The sequence below is a fragment of the Monodelphis domestica genome, chromosome 6 (assembly GCF_027887165.1).
Source record: "Monodelphis domestica isolate mMonDom1 chromosome 6, mMonDom1.pri, whole genome shotgun sequence".
Taxonomy (NCBI): domain Eukaryota; kingdom Metazoa; phylum Chordata; class Mammalia; order Didelphimorphia; family Didelphidae; genus Monodelphis; species Monodelphis domestica.
Window position 1 is genome coordinate 80,159,220 of NC_077232.1, and position 22,662 is coordinate 80,181,881.

At 36.4% G+C, this 22,662-nt stretch overlaps 1 protein-coding gene across 5 annotated transcripts in view; it reads right to left on the reverse strand.

Moving 5' to 3' along the window:
* The window catches only part of ZFYVE28 (zinc finger FYVE-type containing 28), a 267,258-nt gene that overhangs the window by 37,182 nt on the left and 207,414 nt on the right, over positions 1 to 22,662 (reverse strand). Inside the window, exon 9 of one of the 5 annotated variants that reach the window (XM_056803659.1) lies at positions 4,738 to 4,788. The exons of the other annotated variants lie outside the window; for them this stretch is intronic. Coding sequence (XP_056659637.1) covers positions 4,782 to 4,788 — 7 coding nt within the window. The 3' untranslated portion in view covers positions 4,738 to 4,781. The remainder of the gene's footprint in view (positions 1 to 4,737; positions 4,789 to 22,662) is intronic. 5 annotated transcript variants of the gene reach the window in all.

Here is a 22,662-nt window from a genome sequence, read left to right on the forward strand (position 1 = left end):
ACACCCAAAATCCAAAAGAAAAATTAAACAAAGAAAGCATGACCTGATGTTCACTGACCCTGAGCTCACTCAGCACCCCCTTCCCACTTCCCACATAGCTTATGGTGAGGCTGTAACAGCAGAACCAAACACTTGACACATGAGATTTTAATAAAATCCAAACCTCTTCCCCACTTTCCAGTGCTGTGGAGACTCTAGCTCCAACTGCAGAAGCTGGCTGCATTAAAATCAGTGCCATGACAACCAGTGTAGCTCTTCACAGCCAGCCAGCATTTCAGTAACAACCCCAAAGCATTAAATGCAGAACTCCAAGTTGCTGGCACTAAGGCAGACAACCCCATAGCACTAGTGCTGCAAAGTTCTGAAATGCCCGTGTCTTGGCAGACAACCCCATAGCAACATCATGGTGCCTCTCTGAATTGCTGATGCCAGCTTAGAGAACTGAGGAACAGAGATAATGGGACAAGGCACTGTATGTGTGTGTATGTAGGGGTGGGAGCCTGTGGAGTGCTTCACTAACCCTAGAAGAATCCAGCTGAGGCATGTAGCTGAAACCCTTTCTGTTCACCCAAAAGTCACTTAGAGCAGAGACCTAAGCTAATGAACTGTGAATTGCCTAATGTGAGAGGAGGCTGAGATGCTTTGAAACCAAGACCTCCCAAGGAAACCACCATCAGAGATAGTCATAAAGTAAATAATAGTAGAAAATAAAGAGGAGAAAAGACTAAAATTAACAAAAATCTCAAAAGAAGAAAATCCAAAGACCATGGACATAAATAGATAAGTCAACAAGGAAAACACTAACAACAGAAGGAAATAGGACTTCTAAATCTAGTAAATAAATTTCTGCAAAAAAATGGAAAATGTTTTTTTTTTATTTTATGAGATTTTATGAGATAGAGGACCCTGGAGAATGTGAGAAGAACACAGAAGCACAATGTGCTATTCCTGAGTGGTTCAAAGAAGAAATGAAAATTATGAATTCAAAAAAGATAGCCTGTGCCACAAAAATAATGGTCAGAATAAAAAAAAACTGAACTCTGGGATGGTAAATCTCACATAAGAAAACAAAAGAGGGAAAAGTAGATTGGGAATAAAAATATATAGAAGTGAAAGCAATCTAGAAGAAAAGCAAAAACAACAGCTTTAAAAGAAAATATGCTCACTGTAAGCAAAACCTATTGAATATGTAGAGAAAGCATATGTAGAGACAACCTAAGGATTATAGGTCTCTCATAAGAACACAACTAGATGAAAAATGTGGACACTAGGATACAATAAATAATATAAGATTATTGTCCAGAACTTCTGAATAAAAAAATCAAATACCAATTGAAAGAATCCAGTCACCTCTAGAAAAAAACCCAAGGCTGCAAACCCTCAAGACATCTAGAAATTAAATTGAATAATTCAATTCAGAAACAAGTTCTACAAATAATTAGGAGAGTTTTAAATAAAAAGGAAAGGAAATTCAAATTACAAAACTATTCTGTACTCATCAGAAAACATAGAAGAGAATGGAAAAATATATTCCAAAAAGCAATGAAGTTCAGGCTGCTGCCCAAGGTGACCTAACCTGAAAATTTGAGCTTAACCATAAAAGAAAGAAGATGGACGCTGTGAATCTTAAAACTGCTCAGACTGTACCTTAGAAGATTTGGTTAAGCTATTCCCTTATTGTAACAAATGGAGGTACTTGATCAGGAATGTATTGGGGAATTTTAACATTACTCTACCCATACTTAGGCATACTTTAGGGGAAGATAAAGTTGTAAAATTCCTTACTGAACAATGAAAAGTCCCCAACTCATACTTCTAGTGAAGCTAAAACCTTAAGCTAGGTCTATTTTTAGATCTAATACAAAAGGGTGCTCAGTACCTATAAAGGTTAAATTAATCACTAAAAGGTCAAGCAACTTACAAAAGGCAAGCTTAACAAAAGAGGTGTGAAGTTTTAGTCTACCCAGAGAAGGGGATAAAAAAAAGATGTGAACTAAGAATGGTCAATGCTTGGGAAAATGTCTACTGTGATTGGTAGATGTGAAAATTTAGGGGAGGTGATGCAAGAGAAAATTTTCTTTAAAAGGAAGAAGCTTGAGGTGGAATGTTTTAGTTGGAGTTTGGAGTTAGTTGGAGGAGCTGGGTCTCTGAAACTCAGGTCAGGAGTTGAGGATTTCAGTGAAGGACTGGAGTTTTTCTTGGGACAAATCTTGTGGTAAGTGATTAAAGACTGACTAGTCTCTCTTAAGGCTCAGGCCTAGGCCATTTGGCTTAGGCCCTTCCTACTATATTTATCTTCTCTCTCTCTTCCTTTCCTTAATTCCTTCATTTATATTAATTAAAATCTCCATAAAACCCAGCTGACTTGGGTATTTTCATACTTGGGAATTTTTCCCATGGCGACCACTTATTTTTTATTAAAATCAAGACACTAAAATTATCTTTACAGTTTTGGCAATTCACAGTCTTGAAACCCTCATTTTTCACGGTCACAACATTCAATATTAAAGAGACATTTGTAACATTTTTAAGACTGAATAGATCACTTATTTGTTTCTTTCACATCCCAGACAGCAGAAATGCAAGAGGAGCCAAGGACAACAACAAAGTGACAGCAGAAAGAACAATTCTTTCTAAATTACATAAGGAGACAGAGTAGAAGGTAGAAGTCTGAGGGAGGTCAAAGTGAAGAGGAAGGCCTAGGGCATTATGGACTGAAACTTGGTAGATCTTGCCTCCAAACGACCCAGGGATTTTTGTGAGACTACAATACAACATGAGAGGGTACATGAAAGAGGAAAGGGTAGCAGGAGGATAGTGAGGATAGTTTGTGATTTCCTGGGTCAAATGAGAGCTAACAATGAGGAGAAGGTGAACCCTGTGGTCTCAGGAAAAGAAGGGCCTTCAGGGGTGTGATTGAGGAGGAAAGGAGGACTAAAAAGGGAGAGGAAGGAAGGAAGACTTGCTTTGGTGATAGGAGGGGGTTCCACTGATGAATGCTCCTGTGGACAAAGAGAGATGTTCTGTGAAGGGAGATAGGGACTTTGTGCTGGATATGACCTGGGGAATTTGGTATATTGAAAGTCCATTCATTCTACCTGAAGGGAAAGGGGCTGGAACTCCTGATAGCAACTGGCACCTGTGGGAGTTAGAGAATATGAACCTAGGGAGGAGATTTTGAGATATGAGGGGAAAAAAGGTAAGTAGGAGAGGATCAGTGATGAATTGCATAATCAGGGATGTGCTGGCCTATAAGACACCATATATTCTCTGACAACAGCAAGAATTGGCATTGTGATGCGAGTCAGGTACAATGGAAAGGGAGAATATGCACGATAAGCCCTATAAGGTAATGGAACAGAGTACTTAGAGAGGAAAGCTTAGAATGGATTCTTCAGAAGTGCTGACTGCATAAAAAAGACAGAAAATAAAGACAAACTAGATAATTACAGGGGTCACTAATCAGAAAATGAGAGTCTATAGCAGACAGAGAGGGTGAATAATGAAAAGAGTAAGAGAAATATTTTCTGGAAAGGGGGATCAAAAATGAAAATTTCAAAGTTAATGAGTGACAATAGTTGAAAGAGAGGAGAGACAGGGGAAACCTATTTGACTGAGGGGAAAAAAGGGAAGGAGAAAAAACCTGATAAAAGTAGGAGAGAAATGGGAACTAATAAGCAAAACCCCAAAAGGAAAAGGTTAATAAATCAAAGGAGGAGATTAGGGATGAGGGGAAGAGAGATAGTAAGAATAGGGACATCTTAAAGAAAAAGATTAAGGTAAAGTAATTGAAGATACATAGTACTGTGTTTACAGCAGCAGCAGAAGAAAATAATAATTTAAAAAATAAAAGCCAGATGGAGGAATAAATAAATCTAACTCATAATTTTAAATGTGAATGGACAAAACAATTCAATAAAATGAAACACAGGGACAGACTAGATGAGAAAACAAAATCTTACAATCTGTTGCTTACAAGAAATATATATATATATATATGTGTGTGTGTGTGTGTGCATATATATACATATATATATATGCACACACACACAAAGTTATATATGAAATAAAAGTGAGGGAATGGAAAAAATTATTTTGCCTCAAGTGAATCCAAAAAAGGCACTAATTATGTTTTTTGATAAAGCAAAAATAAACATTCAAAAAATAAAAAGGGACAAAGTACATTATGCTGAAAGGAAGCAAAGAAAAAAACCAATATTAGTATTAAACTTATACCCTCCAAATTCCTTAGTATCCAAATTTATGAAGGAAATATTTTCTGAGCTACAAGAAGTCAAAGATAGTAACACTAGTGACAGGAGACTTACATATTCATCCCTCAGTCTTGGATAAATTTAACAGAAGGATAAATAAAAGGGAATATGGAACTGAACAAATTGCTGAAAAGACCTAAGTTAAAAGACTTATGATGTCTTCTAAATGGAACTGCAAAAGGATATACACAGTTATTTCTCAGCTACACATGTAACTTTTCAAAAAAATTACCATATACTACGGCATAGAGATATTGCAAACAAATATAAAAAGCAGAAATAACATGTTCTTTAAAGACCAAAATTAAAAAAAAATAGTAATTGATATAGGGAACAGGACCGCAAATAAAAGATAACAGACCTAAATGGAGACTTAACAATGAAATTCTAAATAATGAGTAGATCAAAGAACAAATAGAAATAATACTATGTAAAAGAAAATGAAAATGATGAAGCAACATACCAAAATTTCTGGGATGAAGGTAAAGCAGTCTTCAGGGGAAAAAATCATATCCTACAAACATACATTAACAAAATAAAAATTAACAAACAGTATGGATTTTAAATAATTAGAAATCCAATAAATAAACAAAACTAAAATCAGCACAAGCGATATTAAAAATTAGAGAGGAAACAGACACATTGGGAACAAAAAAACCAGAAACAATTCAAAAAATGAAAATCTGATTCTTTGGAAAGACTATGAAAATTGATTAACTATTAGCTAACCTGATTTTAAAAAGGAGAGCAGAAAATAAAATCAATAACAGCAAATAAGCAAAGTGGAATCAGCAAAACCAAAAGAAATAAAAAGAATATTCAAAACATATTATACACAGTCATGTGTTAACAAAACTCTAAATGCAAAAGAAACAGAGAAGTACTTTCAAGAATATAAAACACCAAACTATGAGATGACTAGATGGAGACCTTAACCTAATCTCAGAAAAGAAAAATGATCTATTTGTAAAGTAACTACCAAAGGAAAAACTCCTGATTGTAATATATCCACAGGAGAGTTCTATCACACTTTTAAAGAATAATTAGTACCAGTACTTCATAAATTATTCTCAAAAACTGAGGAAAGCACCCTACCAGAATCTTTTTATGAGATAATTATAGTCTTGATAACCAAATCAGGGAAAGATAAGACAAAGAAGGAAAACTTTAGGCCAATATTGGTGATGAATATTGACTCAAAAATTTTAAACAAAATTCTGTCGAACAGGCGACAATGATTTATCCAAGAAATCATTCTTTATGACCAAATCATATACTAGGAATGCAAAGATGGTTTAACAATCAATATAATTAATTTTATTAAAAACCAAAATATCCCAAACCTCACAATCATCTCAATAGATGCAGAAGGTTTTTGACAAAGTAAAACACTATGCTAAAAGCCTTACAAAGTATAAGCACAGAAATACCTTTAAAAATATATATTATAAAAAGCACCTATCTAAAACCAAAAGCAAGTATCACACATAATATGTATATACTAGAACTTTCCTCAATAAATACAGGAGTGAAACATGGTCATTTACTCTTCTCACTATTATTTGATGTAGTTCTGGAAATGCTAGCAACAAGAAACATTTTATGTCACATTTAATCAGCTTGTATAATGAAAAATATTTGAAAAAGGCCACCATGAAAATAACCATAGCTTATGCACTAACATTATAGAAGAGAAGGAAGTAGAGGAATTCTGTGAAGATCTTGATAAGTCCTTTGAATGAAATCAACATATCTTTGGTATTTTGTTTCAATGCTAAAGTGGGTATGAGGGAACATGTGAGAAATTTGCTGGAAAACATAGTTTAGTCAGTAGAAATGAAAGATTCTAAAGGTTTGTAGTCTATACAGATACCTTGGGAGTGTAGACTATTAAGATTTTCTTCAAAAAGAAAGTTAGGAGGTATTGGACATGGCAAGAACCAAACAACATCATAAAAAAGATACTATTAATTGCATTTTGTCAGGAAATAATTAGTTACTGATGTGGGGATAATTTTCAAATTATCTGTTAGTATAAAGCCATATATAAGTAGATCACTTATTAGCACAATGATAAAAATCAATACTAAACTAGAGAATAAAATGAGAAGGTTCATATGGCCAAAACTCCAACGTGACCTATATAAACAATGTTAATAATAGCTGTTAACACTGAAAAATAGTGTCTCCCTTTGCTGGCTTCATTCCCAGTTCTCTTCTTAAGTTGATATGAAGGTACATTATGAGGCATAGTCTAAGTTATAGAATTTACCTAGTCTAGTTCAACAGTGTGTGTTCATATCACTCCAATGGAGAAGACAAAATGATGTAAAGAAATGCCACTTATAATCCACATGCAGACGTATAACCATATATATAATGCCATTGTCCCCTCCAGAGCTGATATGTCTACCCAGCTGATGAATATATTACTGCATGATTTGTGTATTGGTTCTTTCTGGATGGTCTATAACATGTTACTTGTATATATAAACACATATTGCTTCCACTGGAAGTGTTTCAACCAGTCTCCTTACTACTGTTTCCTAACATCCTTTGAGTCTCTTCGGCTTTCTACTGATTTCCTTTGGTGATGGCTAACTCTCATTGCCCTACCACTTCCAATCCCTCACTGAGGATGAAATAGTCTGGGTGAGAATCACCAAAAGGAAGAGGGTAAAAGGAAAAGCTACTTGTATCAAACAAACTGAAGAAGGCTCAATTCAACCCTATTATGTAGGGAAATGGGTGTGGAAACAGGGATAAGATTGGGACTTTCTGGAACTTTAAAGGGAAGAGAGGGTGACTTTAGATGTCACTAATGATAGGTTGGAATATCCATTTCTAAACTTCTAGATAAAAGAGCTTCTCATAATAGGCTTTGCTCCTCCATAAACTTTGAGGGATTGGGCCCTGATAATTATCTTAAACCTCAGATTCTGCTGTATCCCTTTCCTGACCATGATGCTTACTTCTTACCCAATGTCTTGCTTGAGATACTATTTAGTTCTCAATTTTTACCTTTTTTTTCTGGCTATTGTGGGGAGGGGATAGCTAGTTGGAAGAAAAACAAAAACAAAAACAAACTTCCCTGCTGTCTGGTTCTACATGGTTTCACCCAAGATCCCCAGAGAGAACCAGGGGGATGGATTAGCAGAATAACAGTGTGACAAAATTCTCTCCTCCCTTTTTACCACAGCCACATTATGAATATTTCTAAGTGAATTTTCTACGCTTCTTACTGTTATTGAAGTTTTCTGGTTTTAAATAAAAAGTTTCAATGTTAAGAAAGAATCTTATTTAAATTAGGACTCAAACTATTATTCAATACATACATTCTAACTCTATGAGGCTTACTATTTACATATGACAGAAAGGTCACTCAAGTCATTACCTGAAGTGCTTTGATAAGACTTTCTATACTGCTCCAACCTCTCCTGCCTGGAGAGGCCAAGAAGAAAACTAATATTTTGGGCTCTGGAATATAAAGAAAATATGAATTTAAAAAAATCAAGTTCTTAAATCTTACAAAGACCTGCTGATTATATAAACTATATGTATTTAAGACCAACATTTTAAAGCTCATTTTACCCTTAAATGTGATAAATTCAAGAAGCCATGCTTAGCTGCAGCAGATGGCATCTCAAACTCCTTTTTCTGGCAGGTAATTATGTTTCTGCATCAAATTAGGTGTAAGTGATGTTATTGTTGTGAAATAGAAAATTCACAGACTCCATATAGACAATTTAGGTAAACAAAGTCAAAAAGTCAAATTTCTCCAAGTCAAGGTAGAAAGTTAGATTTTATTGGAAGAGGGCCAAGTCCTCCAATAAAAGTGTTCTCTTGCGTGTATTATATTGTCGGACCCTGGCAAGAGACAACGCCCAGAGGCTGAGAGCTGGTTTATATCACAAAATGACATATCACAAGACATATATATCATCATACAGACCTTTTTTTAGAAACAGTTACGCAATTACAAAGCTGATTGGTTAGTTCATTTCAGAAAGCCCATATTAGTCTAAAAGTCAAGTCAAGTGACCATTACCTCTCTCTCATCTGATCTGGGGGGAAAGGATGACTATTTTCAAACAGGGAAGGGTGCGTGATGTTTGTGCCTATTGGGACATGAGATTCAGATAGTCAGCATCTTATGAGAAAGGGAAATACAAACTTTGGAAGGGGTTAGAAATCCCTTTAGAATCAGTTTTTATGCTTTAGTTAGAAATCCTTGTAATTCTACTGATTGTATTAAGATTATAATGGAATTTATACTATATAATCTATATAATATAACTATATAATCACTTTAGAATCACAATACTGATTATCTTAAACCTATCGCTATCACTAAAATCCAATCAAGTATAAAGGGGTAGGGGTCTTTTTTTCCCCAACATTATAAACTACATTAAGGAAGATATGTGATGCTAAACCCTCATCAAGGTAGGGGAAAAAAAAGTCTTTCAAGTTCAACCCTTAAGTCCTGGACAATTGATAAATGGTTAGTAAGAAAGATTAAAAAAACTAATGTCACTGCTGCAGGAATAGAATATACTGAGAGAGAAATCAAGTGAAGTGCCCCTGAACTTCAATAAAAGGCTGAGAGCCATAAAACCTTAAGTTTATACTCTGGAGTCAAAAGAATAATTAGTTCTTTTGGTAGGTTAGGGCAAGGAAGAAAGGGACACTGATTATTCACTGCAGAGAAGGGCAGATCTCTTACTATACATGATTCAATAGCATACTTCATTAAAAAGAAAAAAGGATATTCCTCTCTGTTTCTGCTTCTCTTGCTTAATTGCCTTTAAATGTGACTGTTAAGATTCACTGGAACTTTCGGGCAGATTGGTAGGGCTAGTTTAATATGGTTCCAATGGGTTTCAAGAAGTAGAATGCTTTAGGACAGAAAATCAATAAGGCTATGGTCATAGAGTATCCAGAAGCAGCAATACTTATTGGTGCCCAAGGAGAACTAAAGAAGAAAAAGTAGGACACAGAGAACATAAATTTATTTAGGACATAAGCATTTTTACTGATTAGAAAAATAGTGCAGATGACTGTCTTCGTTAAGTGCACATAGTGTGGTCAGGTGCCATTCTATGGTAAAAGATGCCAGGCACCAATATGATAGAGACTAAGGTAAACATCCAACCCAGAGACTTACATCTAGGATGCTTCTTTCTACTACTGTGGTACATCCCTAAAAACTAACTTTTATAATCAATTTCACACTACTTCTGAAGAAAAACAAACAACAACAACCCAATCTAATATGGCATCTATTAGAACCTACTTATATTCATTACACATCTTTCCATTTGGACACTAATGATGCCAATAACAGTTTGTGTATGTGATGAAGTATAAAATACATTAATGAGGACATGAATGATTGGTAATGGGGATGGATCAGTCATTGGAAGTTTTCTAGTGCTTTTGTAGATCTTCTAGGGAGGGTTTAAGAAAAAAACAATGGCCAAGATGGTATAAATGGCTTATGACCTGACCAGTGGAGGAAGTACAGTATGTAAGACCAATGACCATGTGACTCATTTATTTCATAGGAAGTAAGTTGGATAACTTTAAAGATCCCTTCTGACTCTAAGATTCTATATTCCATTGTGTTATAAAATCTGTGTGGTAATGGAGTAATTTCTCAGTTTAAATTGCTATAAAATGTATTCATTCATTATTTATTGAGTGCCTAATGTGAACTTGTGATATGTTCAAGTCAACATGCTACGTGAACTGTAGTCAAGGAGACCAATTAGGAGGCCATTACAATTTTGCAGATGAAAGCTAATAAAGGTCTGAACTAGGGTGGTAGCCATGGGAATGGAGAGAAGATATAAATGAATACTGTGGAAGTAGACTCAAAAGAATTCAGTAATTGATTGAATGAGGTAAAAGGGAGGAAGGAAGGAAAGGAGCCAAATATACTTGAGGTTTCCAGCCTGGGCTTGAATTAAGCCTCCTTCAGTTTGTTTGATACAAGTAGCTTTTCCTTTAACCCTCTTCCTTTTGGTGATGCTCATCCAGAATATTTCATCCTCAGTAAGGGATTGGAAGTGGTAGGGCAATGAGAGTTAGCCATCATCAAAGGAAATGAGTAGAGAGCTGAAGAGACTCAAAGGATGTTAGGAAACAGTAGTAAGGAGACTGGTTAAATGGAAAGAATGATGGTACCATTAAGAAGGAAACCAATAGGGAAGGGGTCAAGCCAGGCCTGGAGATGGGAGGTTCTGGTTTCAAATTTGGCCTCATATACTTCCTAGTTGTGTGACCCTAGGCAGACACTTAATTGCCTACCCCTTATTGCTTTTCTGCCTTGGAACCAATACATAATATTGATTCTAAGATAGAAGGTAAGGGCTTAAAAAAAAAGACAAAGTTCTAATGATAGGAATAAAATCATCAGGAGGATGATATTAAAGGAGTTTGATTTTCCACATGTTAAATCTAAGGTGCTGAAAGACATTCAGGTGGTGATATCCAGGGGTCATTCTGAGAGGTAAATTTGGAGCAAATAGAAGAAGAGGTTGAAAATCTAGATTTCAGAATCATTCACTGAGAGATAAAGGATGCCGTTGTAAGAAAGAAGAGCAACAGGCAGAAAATTTACTGTTTAGTGGAGTGTGAGGAAATATAGAAGCCAACACAAAGAGCAAATAAAGAATGACTATAGAGGTAAACAGAGAATCAGAAGGGGGCACTGTCTCAGAAGTTAAGGTAGGAATGTTTCAAGAATGAAGGGATAGTCAATAGTATTCAAATATAACAATATGAAAAGGGTTAAGAGCCGTTGGACTTGAAGATGAGAAAATCACTGATGACTTCTATAACAGCAATTTTAATGGAATGTTGAGGGTGATGGTACAGAGAAGTCAGGAACTGGAGGATGAATGAATGATAAGGAAGTGAAGATAGCAAGTATAGATTATGCCTTCAAACTTTTCTGTTGAAAGTAAAGATAAAGGGTGTTAGCAAGAGGTAGATGCTAGGAATTTGTATTTTTATTTTCTATGATAAGGGAAATAAGCATAAGGCATATTTTAGGCATAAGAGAAGGATGATCTCTAAGGCCACATCCAAAGCTAACATTTTACAGCTTATGATGAGCCAGTAGGAGGGAGATGTAAAAGATAGAAAGAATAATTTCTTTTAAAAGAATCTGAGGATATGTGAAAGAATTGGATCATGATCCCTTAAAGAATAAGCCTTGGTAGGGAAGAGGGACCTTCTTCCTCTGGGCAGATGAGAAAGAAAGGAGTGGAAGTAAATGTTCAGGTGAAAAGGAAGTGAATGGTGCTTACTTCAGGTGATCTTTCTCTCCAAGAGCATCTTTAAGCCTATCTCTAAGGTGAAAGCTTAGAACTGTGATGCCAAACCTATGACACGTGTGTCAGCACTGACACGCACGTCATTTTCAATGAAACATAGTGAGAAGTATGGGGCCACGTGCCGAGAAGGATGTTTCATCCTTGGCTCTTTCACGGTCAGGTGCAGTAGCCGAGGATAGAACATTTGTTGTAGTGTAGTGTAGATACTCTGTGCCAGAGGTCTGTAGGCCAAAACAACAGAATTCCGGCACAGAACATCTAGTTCTGGGACTTCTGATTAGGCCATTAGGGGAGCTTTTACTTCACTTCCAACCAGAAGAGTAGGGAGCCTCGGAATGCTGCGGGGGATTCATCTCTGGGGGCCCTGTGATCGCCGCTACCAACAACCACATCACCACAGCAACCATCATCCAATCTACTGGTGTTGTGGATTTCTAATTGACCACCATTACTGAGATAAGTGAGGGGGAGGCTGGGAGAGGTACCGGACCTACATGGGTGCCGTTTCTAGCCATCAGAAATAGTGGCAGCCATACTGCAGCAGAGTGCAGACTCCATCCCTATTTCTGCTTATTAACCCTGCCCTTTCCTTAAAAGACAGTTACATGGGCCATCTTGTGGTGAGTTAGGCTAATTAACCCCTCATTGCCTGCAGGGCTAACAGGCTATCTAGAATTCTATCTTCTGTCACTGCCCCCCCCATGGAGAACCCCAAAAATAAAAAACCAAGGTTAAGTAAAGGAAGTGGTAGGAGCAGTAGCCAACCCTTTCAAGAGACATGGATTGAGATGTATGGCATTATAGAAAAAAATGGCAGATCATTTTGCATTCTATGTACTGAAATGGTAGTAAGCAGAATGTGGAATATAAATAGACGTTTTGAAATGACTCATTCCCAGATCTTGAAAAAAAGTGAGAATGAAAGAAAGGAATACATTTTCAGGCAGCTTCACCTTTATAAGAGCCAATTTAATTCCATCCTTAAATTTGTAAAAGGCTCTACAAATTTAATATCTGCAAGTTTGAGCATTGCTTACTCCATTGCTCAGCATGGAAAAGCACTCAGTGAGGGAGAATTTATTAAAGAAACTCTCCTAAGATGTGCACCAGTTGTGTTTCACGATATGTAGAAGATGCAATTAAGAGAATATCTGAGTTACCACTCAGTAGAAATACTATAAAAAACCAAATAAAGAGACTGAACACAAACATACAACATCAATTAGAGACATAAGTAATTACAAATATTTTCCAGTCTCTCTGGATGAAACTGATGTCACATCACAGGCTCAGTTGGCCATTATTGGTCAATATTCTGATGGTTTCACAATGAGAGAAGAATTGATAAAGTTAGTATCAATGCCAACAAGTACATCAGGAAGCAAAATATTTAAGGTTGTTATACAAATATTCCATGACCTAAGCATTGATATCTCTAAAGTTGTGTCAGTGACGACAAATGGGGCACCAAACACGGTGGGGAAAAAAGTCGGATTTGTCAAATTGTTTACGGAAGCTATTGACTATCCGATTGTGCCTTTTCATTGTATTATCCATCAGGAGGCTTTATGTGTCAAGGCAGGATTCACCAACTTAAATGACTTAATGTTAGTTGTTTACAAAAATAGTTAATTTAATAGCTGCTCACCCCCTTCACAAGCAAGAATTTTCTGCACTTTTACTGGAGATTGATTCCATCTACAGTGGACTGCTGATGTACAATGATGTAAAATGGCTGAGCTGAGGCAAAGTTCTTGAGCTCTTTGTGGAGTGCTTTGAAGAAATTAAGGTATTTCTTGAGGATAAGGATCTGGAAAACTTTCCTCAGCTCAGTGATGATAAATGAGTCAACACCCTGATGTTTTTTTATAGATCTCTCTGTTCATATTAATGAACTCAACCTTAAATTTACAAGGTTTTGGCAAAAGTATTGATGTTATGTTTGGATACATAAAGCTTTTGAAAGTAAACTTAAAATTTTCAAGCAAATTTTCAAACTTATAAGTATTTTCCTCGAGTAATAAAGTATTTTGAGAAGGCCAGTGCAGCTATACAAAATGAAATGGAACATTTGCATATAAAGTACCAGCATGTATTAGACTTGACCAGATCAGTGATAGATTTAATCAATTTAGAAGCCTAGAACAGACCATAAAAATGATCAAGTATCCTGATGTAATAGTCTGCAGTAGCTTGGAATTAAATGGTTTTCAATGGATGTAAATTGATGATTTGGAGATGCAACTTGCAGAATTTCAAGACAGCATCTGGGCTTAGGTATTTGTCAACTTGAGGTCAAAGCTTGAGAATCTGGAAAGGTGCTGCTTGAAGAATCAAGAGGAATGCCACTATGAAAAGGAAATTTGGAGTGTCTGGAATTGATTACCAGACACTTTTAGCACCCTAAAAAAATATAGCAATGGCTTTACTCACAATTTTTCCCTCTATGCACTTTTGTGAGACCTTATTCTCAGCTTTAATCAAAACCAACAAAAGAAGGAGATTGACAGATGAAGTTAGTAATGCTTGCTTGGGCTTGAAGTGTACAAAATACCAATCTTCAATTGAAGATTTAGCCAATGAAATTCAGCAACAAAAAAGTCACTAATAGGCAGATTAGTTAAAGAATTCTCCCTCACCCTCACTAATCTTAGTTCACCGCACTTCACACCAGTTAAATAATATGAAGACCAACAAAAGAAACTGACTGACAGATGAACAAAGAAGTCATTAATCAGGTAAGTTAAATAATTAGTTTTTGGATTATTAAATAGTTATATATTACAATTATACATTTTTGTTATTTAAACTATAAATATCATGAAATTATGGTTTTTTCTCAAAGTGACACACTACCCTAATTATGCTTCTTTTTTTGGTGAATTTTGACACACCAAGCTCAAAAGATTGCCCATCAATGGCTTAGAATATCCCTTGAGGGGAAGAAAATAGAGAAAAGCTTAAAGATAATTAAAAAGTCAGTGTTGAGTACTAAAGTACTAGGTAAATATGGAATATGAATCTGTTATGCAATCAGTCAAAATTTGTCTAGCAAGCATCAGCACAATATTAGCTATTAGAGTGGACAGGATGTGAAATCAGAGGACCTGGATTCAAGTTCTTATTCTGTTGCTTACCAGATGTATGACCTTGGATAAATCTTGTAACTTCTTTCAATCTGAATTTCCTTATTGTAAAATAGGGAAATTGAACTAGGTGGTTGATAAGGACCCTTCTATTTTTAAATCCTATAATCAATCAATCAATCAATAAGAATTTAATAAACACCTGCTATTTTCCAGGCACAGTGCAAAGCAGGAGATGCAAATATAAAGATGAAGTAATTCATACTCTCCAGAAGCTTGCATTCTATAGAGCAGTAATGATGAACCTTTTAGAACTTTTTTAGGGATGTCCTTCCCCTTGACTTTGTGCAGTGCTCTGCCCCTCCCGATCAAGTGCCCCCCTTCATTGTGTTTGGGGGTGGGGGACTGGGGTGGGACCTTTCCATGCCCACAGAGAGGTTTCTATTGTGCCTCCTTTGGCATGTGTGCCATAGGTTTGCTATCATGGCTATAGAGTAAGGCTTTCAAAGAAATCCATGACACACAAAAGTTAAGAACCACTATTCTATAGGAATTGGCAGCTTCATTTTCTCTATTACAATTTCTAATATGATTTAAAATTTTGAATATCAGTATTCCAAACAATTAAGAGCAGTATATTTAAATATTCTCTTTAAAACAAGAATCATCTGTGGGGAATTTATATAGCTGAGAAATGAAGGAGATACAAGTCCTGGACAATATCTGGAAGCTGCAAAATAAACACTGTATTGTGATATGGTAGTGCAAACAATGACTGAATTGAACGGTTAACAATATAGCTATTTTTATGTTAGAAATTTAGTCTTGAAAACACATGATAACACTGAAAAAACATTCCAAGAACCATGAAGGCTGGAGATATACATGCAGCAAATAATGGAATATGGAGAGAATGAAGATAGACATGGTTGTGCAGAGTCCAAAGGAAGGAAGAAATGTGGCTAAAATGCTGAAAATATAAGTTGTAAGCCTCTTTATCTATTCTTGCATGTTATGTTGGGTTTTCTATTTAAACATCTGTTTGTCATTGTTTATTATGGGAATCAGCTTGGCTCCCAACACAAAGGCCTTAGTTGTTTTGTATAGTCTCACATGTATAGCATCTTTCCATAGAAATGTTACTATTCACTAAAGAATGCTATTTACCTAATGGAACATTCATTTCCTGACTAGGCTGGATGACATAATGCAAAGAATACTGAATTTGGAATCAGAGACCTGGATTTGAACTGTGGCTCTGATACTTAACTAATTGTGCAAACAGAGGCAAGTTACTGCATTTTTTTTGACTGGGTTTCTTTCTTCATAAAATGGGGCTAATGATATCTCTACTGTAAACACCTATCTCACAGGACTATCCTCAGGAAAGCATTCTTTAAGCCTTTCAGCTCTATACAAATCTGAACTGCTCATAGGTTTAGGACTAAGAACATTTTTTCTTGTGATTTTTTAGTGAATCAATGAACTGAATTTTCTTAAAATACTCATTTACTGTTTCTTGGTAGAATTAGATTTCCAGAGAGAGAGAGAGAGACAGACAGACAGACAGACAGACAGACAGAGAGGAACAAAGATAGAGACAGAGAGAGTATGAAAGAGAGAGAAAGTGTGTGTGAGTGTTGTCATCCTTGAAAAACACAGAACCACTAAAGCAGAAAGAACAAGGAAGACAATGCTCTAAATGCCACCACAAAGAGTCATGTGCAAAATACCACACGGAGACAAGCTCTGGGACTTTGGGAACATTGTCCTGGGAAAAATGCACCTCCAAAGGGAATTTTCCAATGTATTGAACAAAATTGGGATCTTATGTACATTTTGGAAAATAAAGGAAAGGGGAGGATAATTGATTGGCTTCAAGGAGACAAAGGAAGCAAGATTCAAGCAAGGAGCTGGACTACCTAGGAGCGGGGCCTAGATATAATGGGAGAAACTTGTAAGATAAAAGGGTACTTAAGATTTGATTATATCTACTAATTCTATCTAGGCTGAAATCATTGGGTACTTTAAAGTTTATTGTTCAGTCTGAGAGTTCCCTAAAGGCAAGTTCTCAAGGGATAATGGTAAATTTTGAGGTTCCATTAAAACAAGGTCGTCAATGTACTGTGTATTCTGTTTTCCCTCCCTTCCTCCTCCATTTTTCTTCCCTTTCTTTCCCTCTAATTTCTCATACACACACACACAATTTAGGAATAGGATACACATCTGAAGAAGAAATGTGTAGAAATTCAAATGGAGAGCAGGATTTAGGGAATTTTTTTTTAAGGTTGGGAGGTGGGCATGTTTATAGACAGAGAGGTGGGAAAAACTTTGAGGGAAGCAATGGAGTGCCACTGAGAGGATGTTAATTTGAATTTTGCTCTTCCAGGTACCTGTTACTTAATAACCCTAGGCTTAAGTTTCCTCATCTTAAAAAAGAGAGGGTTGCACTTGATGTACTCCAAGGTCTTCCAGCTCTAACAATCTATGTCACTGGGGATGGAAAGCCTTAAGATCACAGATTTTTAGAGTTGGAAAGGATTTGAAAGGTCACCTAATCCAACTTTCTTATTTTACAAATGAAGAAAATGAAGTCCAAGGGACTTAAATGACTTGTCCAAGGTCATGTAGATGGCAAAAGATGAGATGGAGGGCCAAGTCCTTCAGAAGACAAACTCAGTACTCTTTCTATTATACCATCTTCCAAGAGATTAAGAGAATAACTAAAATAGTGAGAGCCTGAAATGCCTCTGTGATTATATTATGGACACCAATACAGGGGTAAGGTGTGGAAACAAGGGATATTTCTTCCTCTAAGATAGTAAATAGAATGAAGAAAAGCAAAATTTGAGGTAATGGAATTCTTTTTGAATAGCCTTGATCTTCCCCAGTAAAAAGCAGTTGATGGTGCAAGTGGATAGAGCCTAGGAGCTAAGAAGACCTGAGTGCTAATCCAGATTCAGATGCTTACCAGCTGTGTATCCTTGGGGAAAATCACTTTAACTATGCTTGCCTCATTTTCCACATCTGAAACATGGGGATAATAAAAGCCTACTTTGCAGTTTTGTTGTAAGAACTAAATGGGATAATACCTATAAAAAGTGCCTGGCACAGTGTCGAGTATATGGAAGATACTATATAGAAGCCTATTCACTTTCCCTTCTTTTTCCTTTTCTCTTCCCAGTAAAATAGGAAGCAAGGTCAGTTTGTAGACAGCAAAGAAATAAGAGGCAGGGTTGAAGGTAGGGATGGGAATGTGGTTGGAAAACAAAAAAGTTACATGCTTCTTGTTAGGAAATGAATGATTCTTGGAGTCATAGAAATCTGTGGTAAAGTAAATGATTAAAAAATTAACCATAATGAGGATTGATAATCTCTAGAGATGGTATAAAATATTTCCATTTTACACCTTGAACAGTATTAAGCTTGAGTCTAATCTTGCATATGGCATTCCTGAAACATTCTCTTGTACTTTAAGAAGGAAATATGTATCTCTATCAAAAAGTTCCAAGGATAATTTTAACAATGTAAATAAACATAAACTACAAGTAAATATAGGGCAGGCTTTGCCTTATTGGTAGAAATTTCTTCAACATCATTAAGAATGAACTATCCTAAGAGTTGGGAAAAACATTTGATGTGTTAAATATAAAAAACTTCCCTAAAAATAATTAACAATAAAAATGACTAAAATTTAACCAGGATCTCCCCAGTGTGGGGAGGAATTTTGTAGCCTGAAGGTCTAGGAAAGGAAAAAAATAAAAGTATGAGTATTCCCACATACCTGTCCCAACCAACATATTTTTATGATATCATTAAGCTGTTGTAACCAAACTCCATCATGATGTGCCCAGCCTTGGTGAAATGTTGTTAGGCCATTTGTCTTAAACTAGATGACCTTTATCATAGCCCCCTGTGCTAAGTGCTCTCTTTCTGCCACAATTCAGAGACATTGGCTTAGTTCTATGTACTGTGCATTTGACGGCTCCTGGCAAGATTGTTTTATTATGTTTTTGTTGGACTAATTAATGACATTAGTCAAGGTAAACTAGTTTTGTGCTCTAAGTTAAGTGCTACCATATTGAAACAGTAATTCTCTAGACAGGTGTGACCAGGGAAGCTAGGTTCCACTGATGAGTTAAAAGCTTTTGTTTGGTATTGTTCCTCTTCTAGCATTAATTGAATCCCATCAACATCTCAACCTATTTGTAAGGCTTGGATGAGAATGGGAGGAATTCTTGGTCTGGATAACTGTTGGCTCATTCATGTTTTATTTAGGAATGAATGAGGTTTGGTCTTAGGGGGTGATTTCATTGAAGTAGACAATGGATTTTAGCCAAATCTTTGTACTGAACCTGTTACAAAGGGGCAGAAAGACCTGTTAGAAGCTCAGTTTGAGAAATTCAGAAAGCAGACACAGACCAGGCTTAAGAGAAGTAAAGTAATCTCAAGAGACTAGTAACCCTTCCTCTCAAATCTCATCTCAGAGATGGCATATGTGGAAAAGTAGTAAAAGAGCCTCTCAGCCAAAGAGTTGGCAATAACTAGAGAGAGCAGAGGTGGAAGGGGCAGCTGGTGGAGAGCTTGGACACTATGGACTTTGGAGAGGCAGTGGTGGAAATTCTGGGTCTCAGAGAAGGCAGTCATGGAGAGAAGAGCTCCACAGCTCTTGGAGAGGATTTGAATATAAATGTGAAATAAACCTTCCAGATCCAGACTCTTGAAGAGAGAAAGAGAAAAAGGGGCAGTTTTAGACACTGCCACTCAGTAGTCCTGGTCTTGGAAGATTATAAGACTTGACCAGTTATACAAAGCTATGCCAAAATCAATACTTGAACTTAGGTCTTTGGAGTCTAAAGCTCTTTCCACTATACCATCCTGCCTCTCTTCTATATTTGTTTTGTATCATGACATACAAACTTTGCATTTTCCATATTGAAACTATACTTCAGCAAACAGGTGTGACAAGGGAAGGCAGGTCTACTTGATGACATAAAAGTCATTTTGGGGAATTCTGTTTCCTTTCTAAACATTTTCCTCAGCACCTCATGCGACTTTAAGATTTGGCACAGTAGGTAGTGCGCCAGTCTTGCAAGCTGAAGGTCCCAAGTTCAATTCTAGGAAGGAGGGTGTGTTATACTGGGAGAGGCTTATGGAGACAAGAAGAGTCATTTGACATCTTAAGGCTATTGTTAGTCTGAGAGTCAGTGAAGTAGGACTTTCCCTTGGGGAGGAACTCTCATGTGACAGGGTCTACCAGGAGCCTTCACCCTTCATCTAAGTAAACAAGGATTCATTTAATCTTTCTAGGCTACAAGTTTGGGAACTTCTAGATTCCATGTTGACACCTCTCAATCAAATTTAAAAAAAACCCCAAAAACCAAAACCCTTTCTTTCCATCTTAGAATCAATATTGTGTACTGGTTCCAAGGTAAAAGAGCAGTAAGGGCTAGGCAATGGGGGGTTAAGTGACTTGCCCAGGGTCACACAGGTGGGAAGCAGCTGAGGTCAAATTTGAATCCAGAATCTTGTCTCTAGGCCTGGCTCTTAAACCACTGAGCCACCTAGCTGCACCTCACCCCCAAATTTACTCTAACCATAAACAAAATTCCTTTGTTTTGCATTGTTAATTCAGCAAGTTGAAAGTCTTATGGAATTTTACAAATTAAATCTAGCCTCTCCTCCTGTTTTGAGTTCAACTTCTTGTCCATCTTAATTGGCAAGTCAAAGTACATGTACTGATGGACTGACTCAGTGGAGTATCTCTTTAACTACCTGCCATAAAATGGATAAGATACATTCTTCACTTACTTTGTTTTTCCTATGTGAATTCCTGAAATGATTTCTTTTGAGTGATAGTGAATTCCACTGAGGAGGTCTGGCAAAGTTATCCATAGATGCAGTTATCAAATAATCTTGCTTGATCTTAGCTAAGCATGGAAGACATCACCTTGGTGGATATGCTGCCTTGTAGAAGTGTGACATGATCAAAGTCATGAACAACCTAAAAAGAAGATACTGATGCCACTCCTTATGTGGGGAAGGCAAAGGACAACAGATGAACAGTCCAAATAAATGCTGAATTATTGTTAATACTATCTCCTCCCCTCTACCTCAGAAATTATTTTGTACTTATTTTGTGCTTATTCTGCCCTGTTTTGTATTTATTTATCTGTGTATATGTGTGTTCCCTCACTACAATATGAGTTTCTGAAAGCATGGATTGATTCACTTTTTGATTTTGAATCCCTAATATATAGCACCAAGTACCTAGAATATTTAAGGCCTTAATAAGTGTTTGTTTTTTAAATTTAACTGCTTTTCATAAAACAGTAAGAGAACTAGGAGAAGACCCTTGACATGTCTGATAAATCCCCTGGGGGATTTATGGAAGGACCTAACCAAACTCTGCAGTTTAAATCTGGAATACATGAGTTATGTAAACTGGAGGAAAGAATTAACATCAGTGAGATCATGGATCTGAGGATGGGCATTAACTTTTAATACCTTGGTCAAATATTAGAATTTAATCCTGGGATCTTTACTATACCTGTTTCCACCTCTATTCACCTTTCTCTCTCTCTCTCTCTCTCTCTCTCTCTCTCTCTCTCTCTCTCTCTCTCTCTCTCTTCTTTCTTTCTTTCTTTCTTTCTTTCTTTCTTTCTTTCTTTCTTTCCTCTGCCCATAACTCCTTTCTGTATTCTGTAACTCAGTAACACTTGGGGGTGGGAGTCAGGGATAACAGATTTGGATCCATGGCTCCATTGGTATAGAAAGTTCTGAATGAATAAACCACTTCTACCAGTGTAGTTGGACAACTTTTATTTGCCAGGGCCCTGAGAAAATGCTTCCTGCCTAGGATTATATGTCAGAGACAGTACTTGAACTCTAGTTTTCTTGATACCAAGAACAGCCATCTATCCACTATATTTATTATAGCACCTCTCCTCAATAATTTTTATATCAGAAAACAATATTTATTTTTTATCCCTCTATCTAATTTCATTTTTAGTTTCCAAACCATATTTGCAGCATAGTTTTATCTGTCTTTCCCAGGCTCACCTTGCACTGAAGTCAACGAATATCAAGTAAAATGTTGACTTTGTTAGAAGGCTCTTGTTTAGTTCTTCATAAACTTTCAATACTTCTTCATCCTCTATTATAGATGTTGGTGCAAAAGCTGCAATTATCTTCATGGTGGTTTGTTTGCTTACGCACATTGTGGGCACTGCAAGGCAAGATGACCAAGTGTGCCATTAAATGATGTTTCTTGTTGCCTTTGAGGACATGATGAAACCAATTCTGCAAATTCCTTTATTTGACTCACCAAAGAGAATCTGGGAGCCATTCTTCTATTTAGCTACAACCTCTTTATGTCTTCTGGTTTCATTCTAATGAAAACGACTACATGGATACTGTCCAATACTCCCACAGCTTGTCAACTTGCTGAATGTTGGACAGAGATCGATTCACAATACCAACAGTTTAATTAACTTGTAGATGACCTATAATAAACTTTAAGTTCCATGAGGTCAGAGATGGCAACTTATTTATCTTTGTATCTCCCTTAGCAACTAGCTCAGTGCTTTGTATACAGTAAGAAATCAACAAAAACTCACTGGAAGCCACTTAATTTGAGGGGTGTCTGTTGTTTCTTCTATAAAATGTAATAATAACTTAACTGAGGTTTGGTCAGATCACTATGACCAATGGGTAAGTCACTTGATTTGCCAGGTCTTAGTTTCTTCACCTTTAAACTGAGGGGGTTGGACTAAATAACTATGGACATCCCTATAATCTCAGTTGGTCTCTGATTCTATGAAACACTGGCTCTACTTGGGTGAAATAGAATCATAAGATAAAAGGGTTGTTTTTAAAACCATTGAGAAAAGCCACTTTGGTTACTATTTTCCCTGATTCCAGGGTCAATATTCCTTTCTTGTTCCAAATTCTGAATTT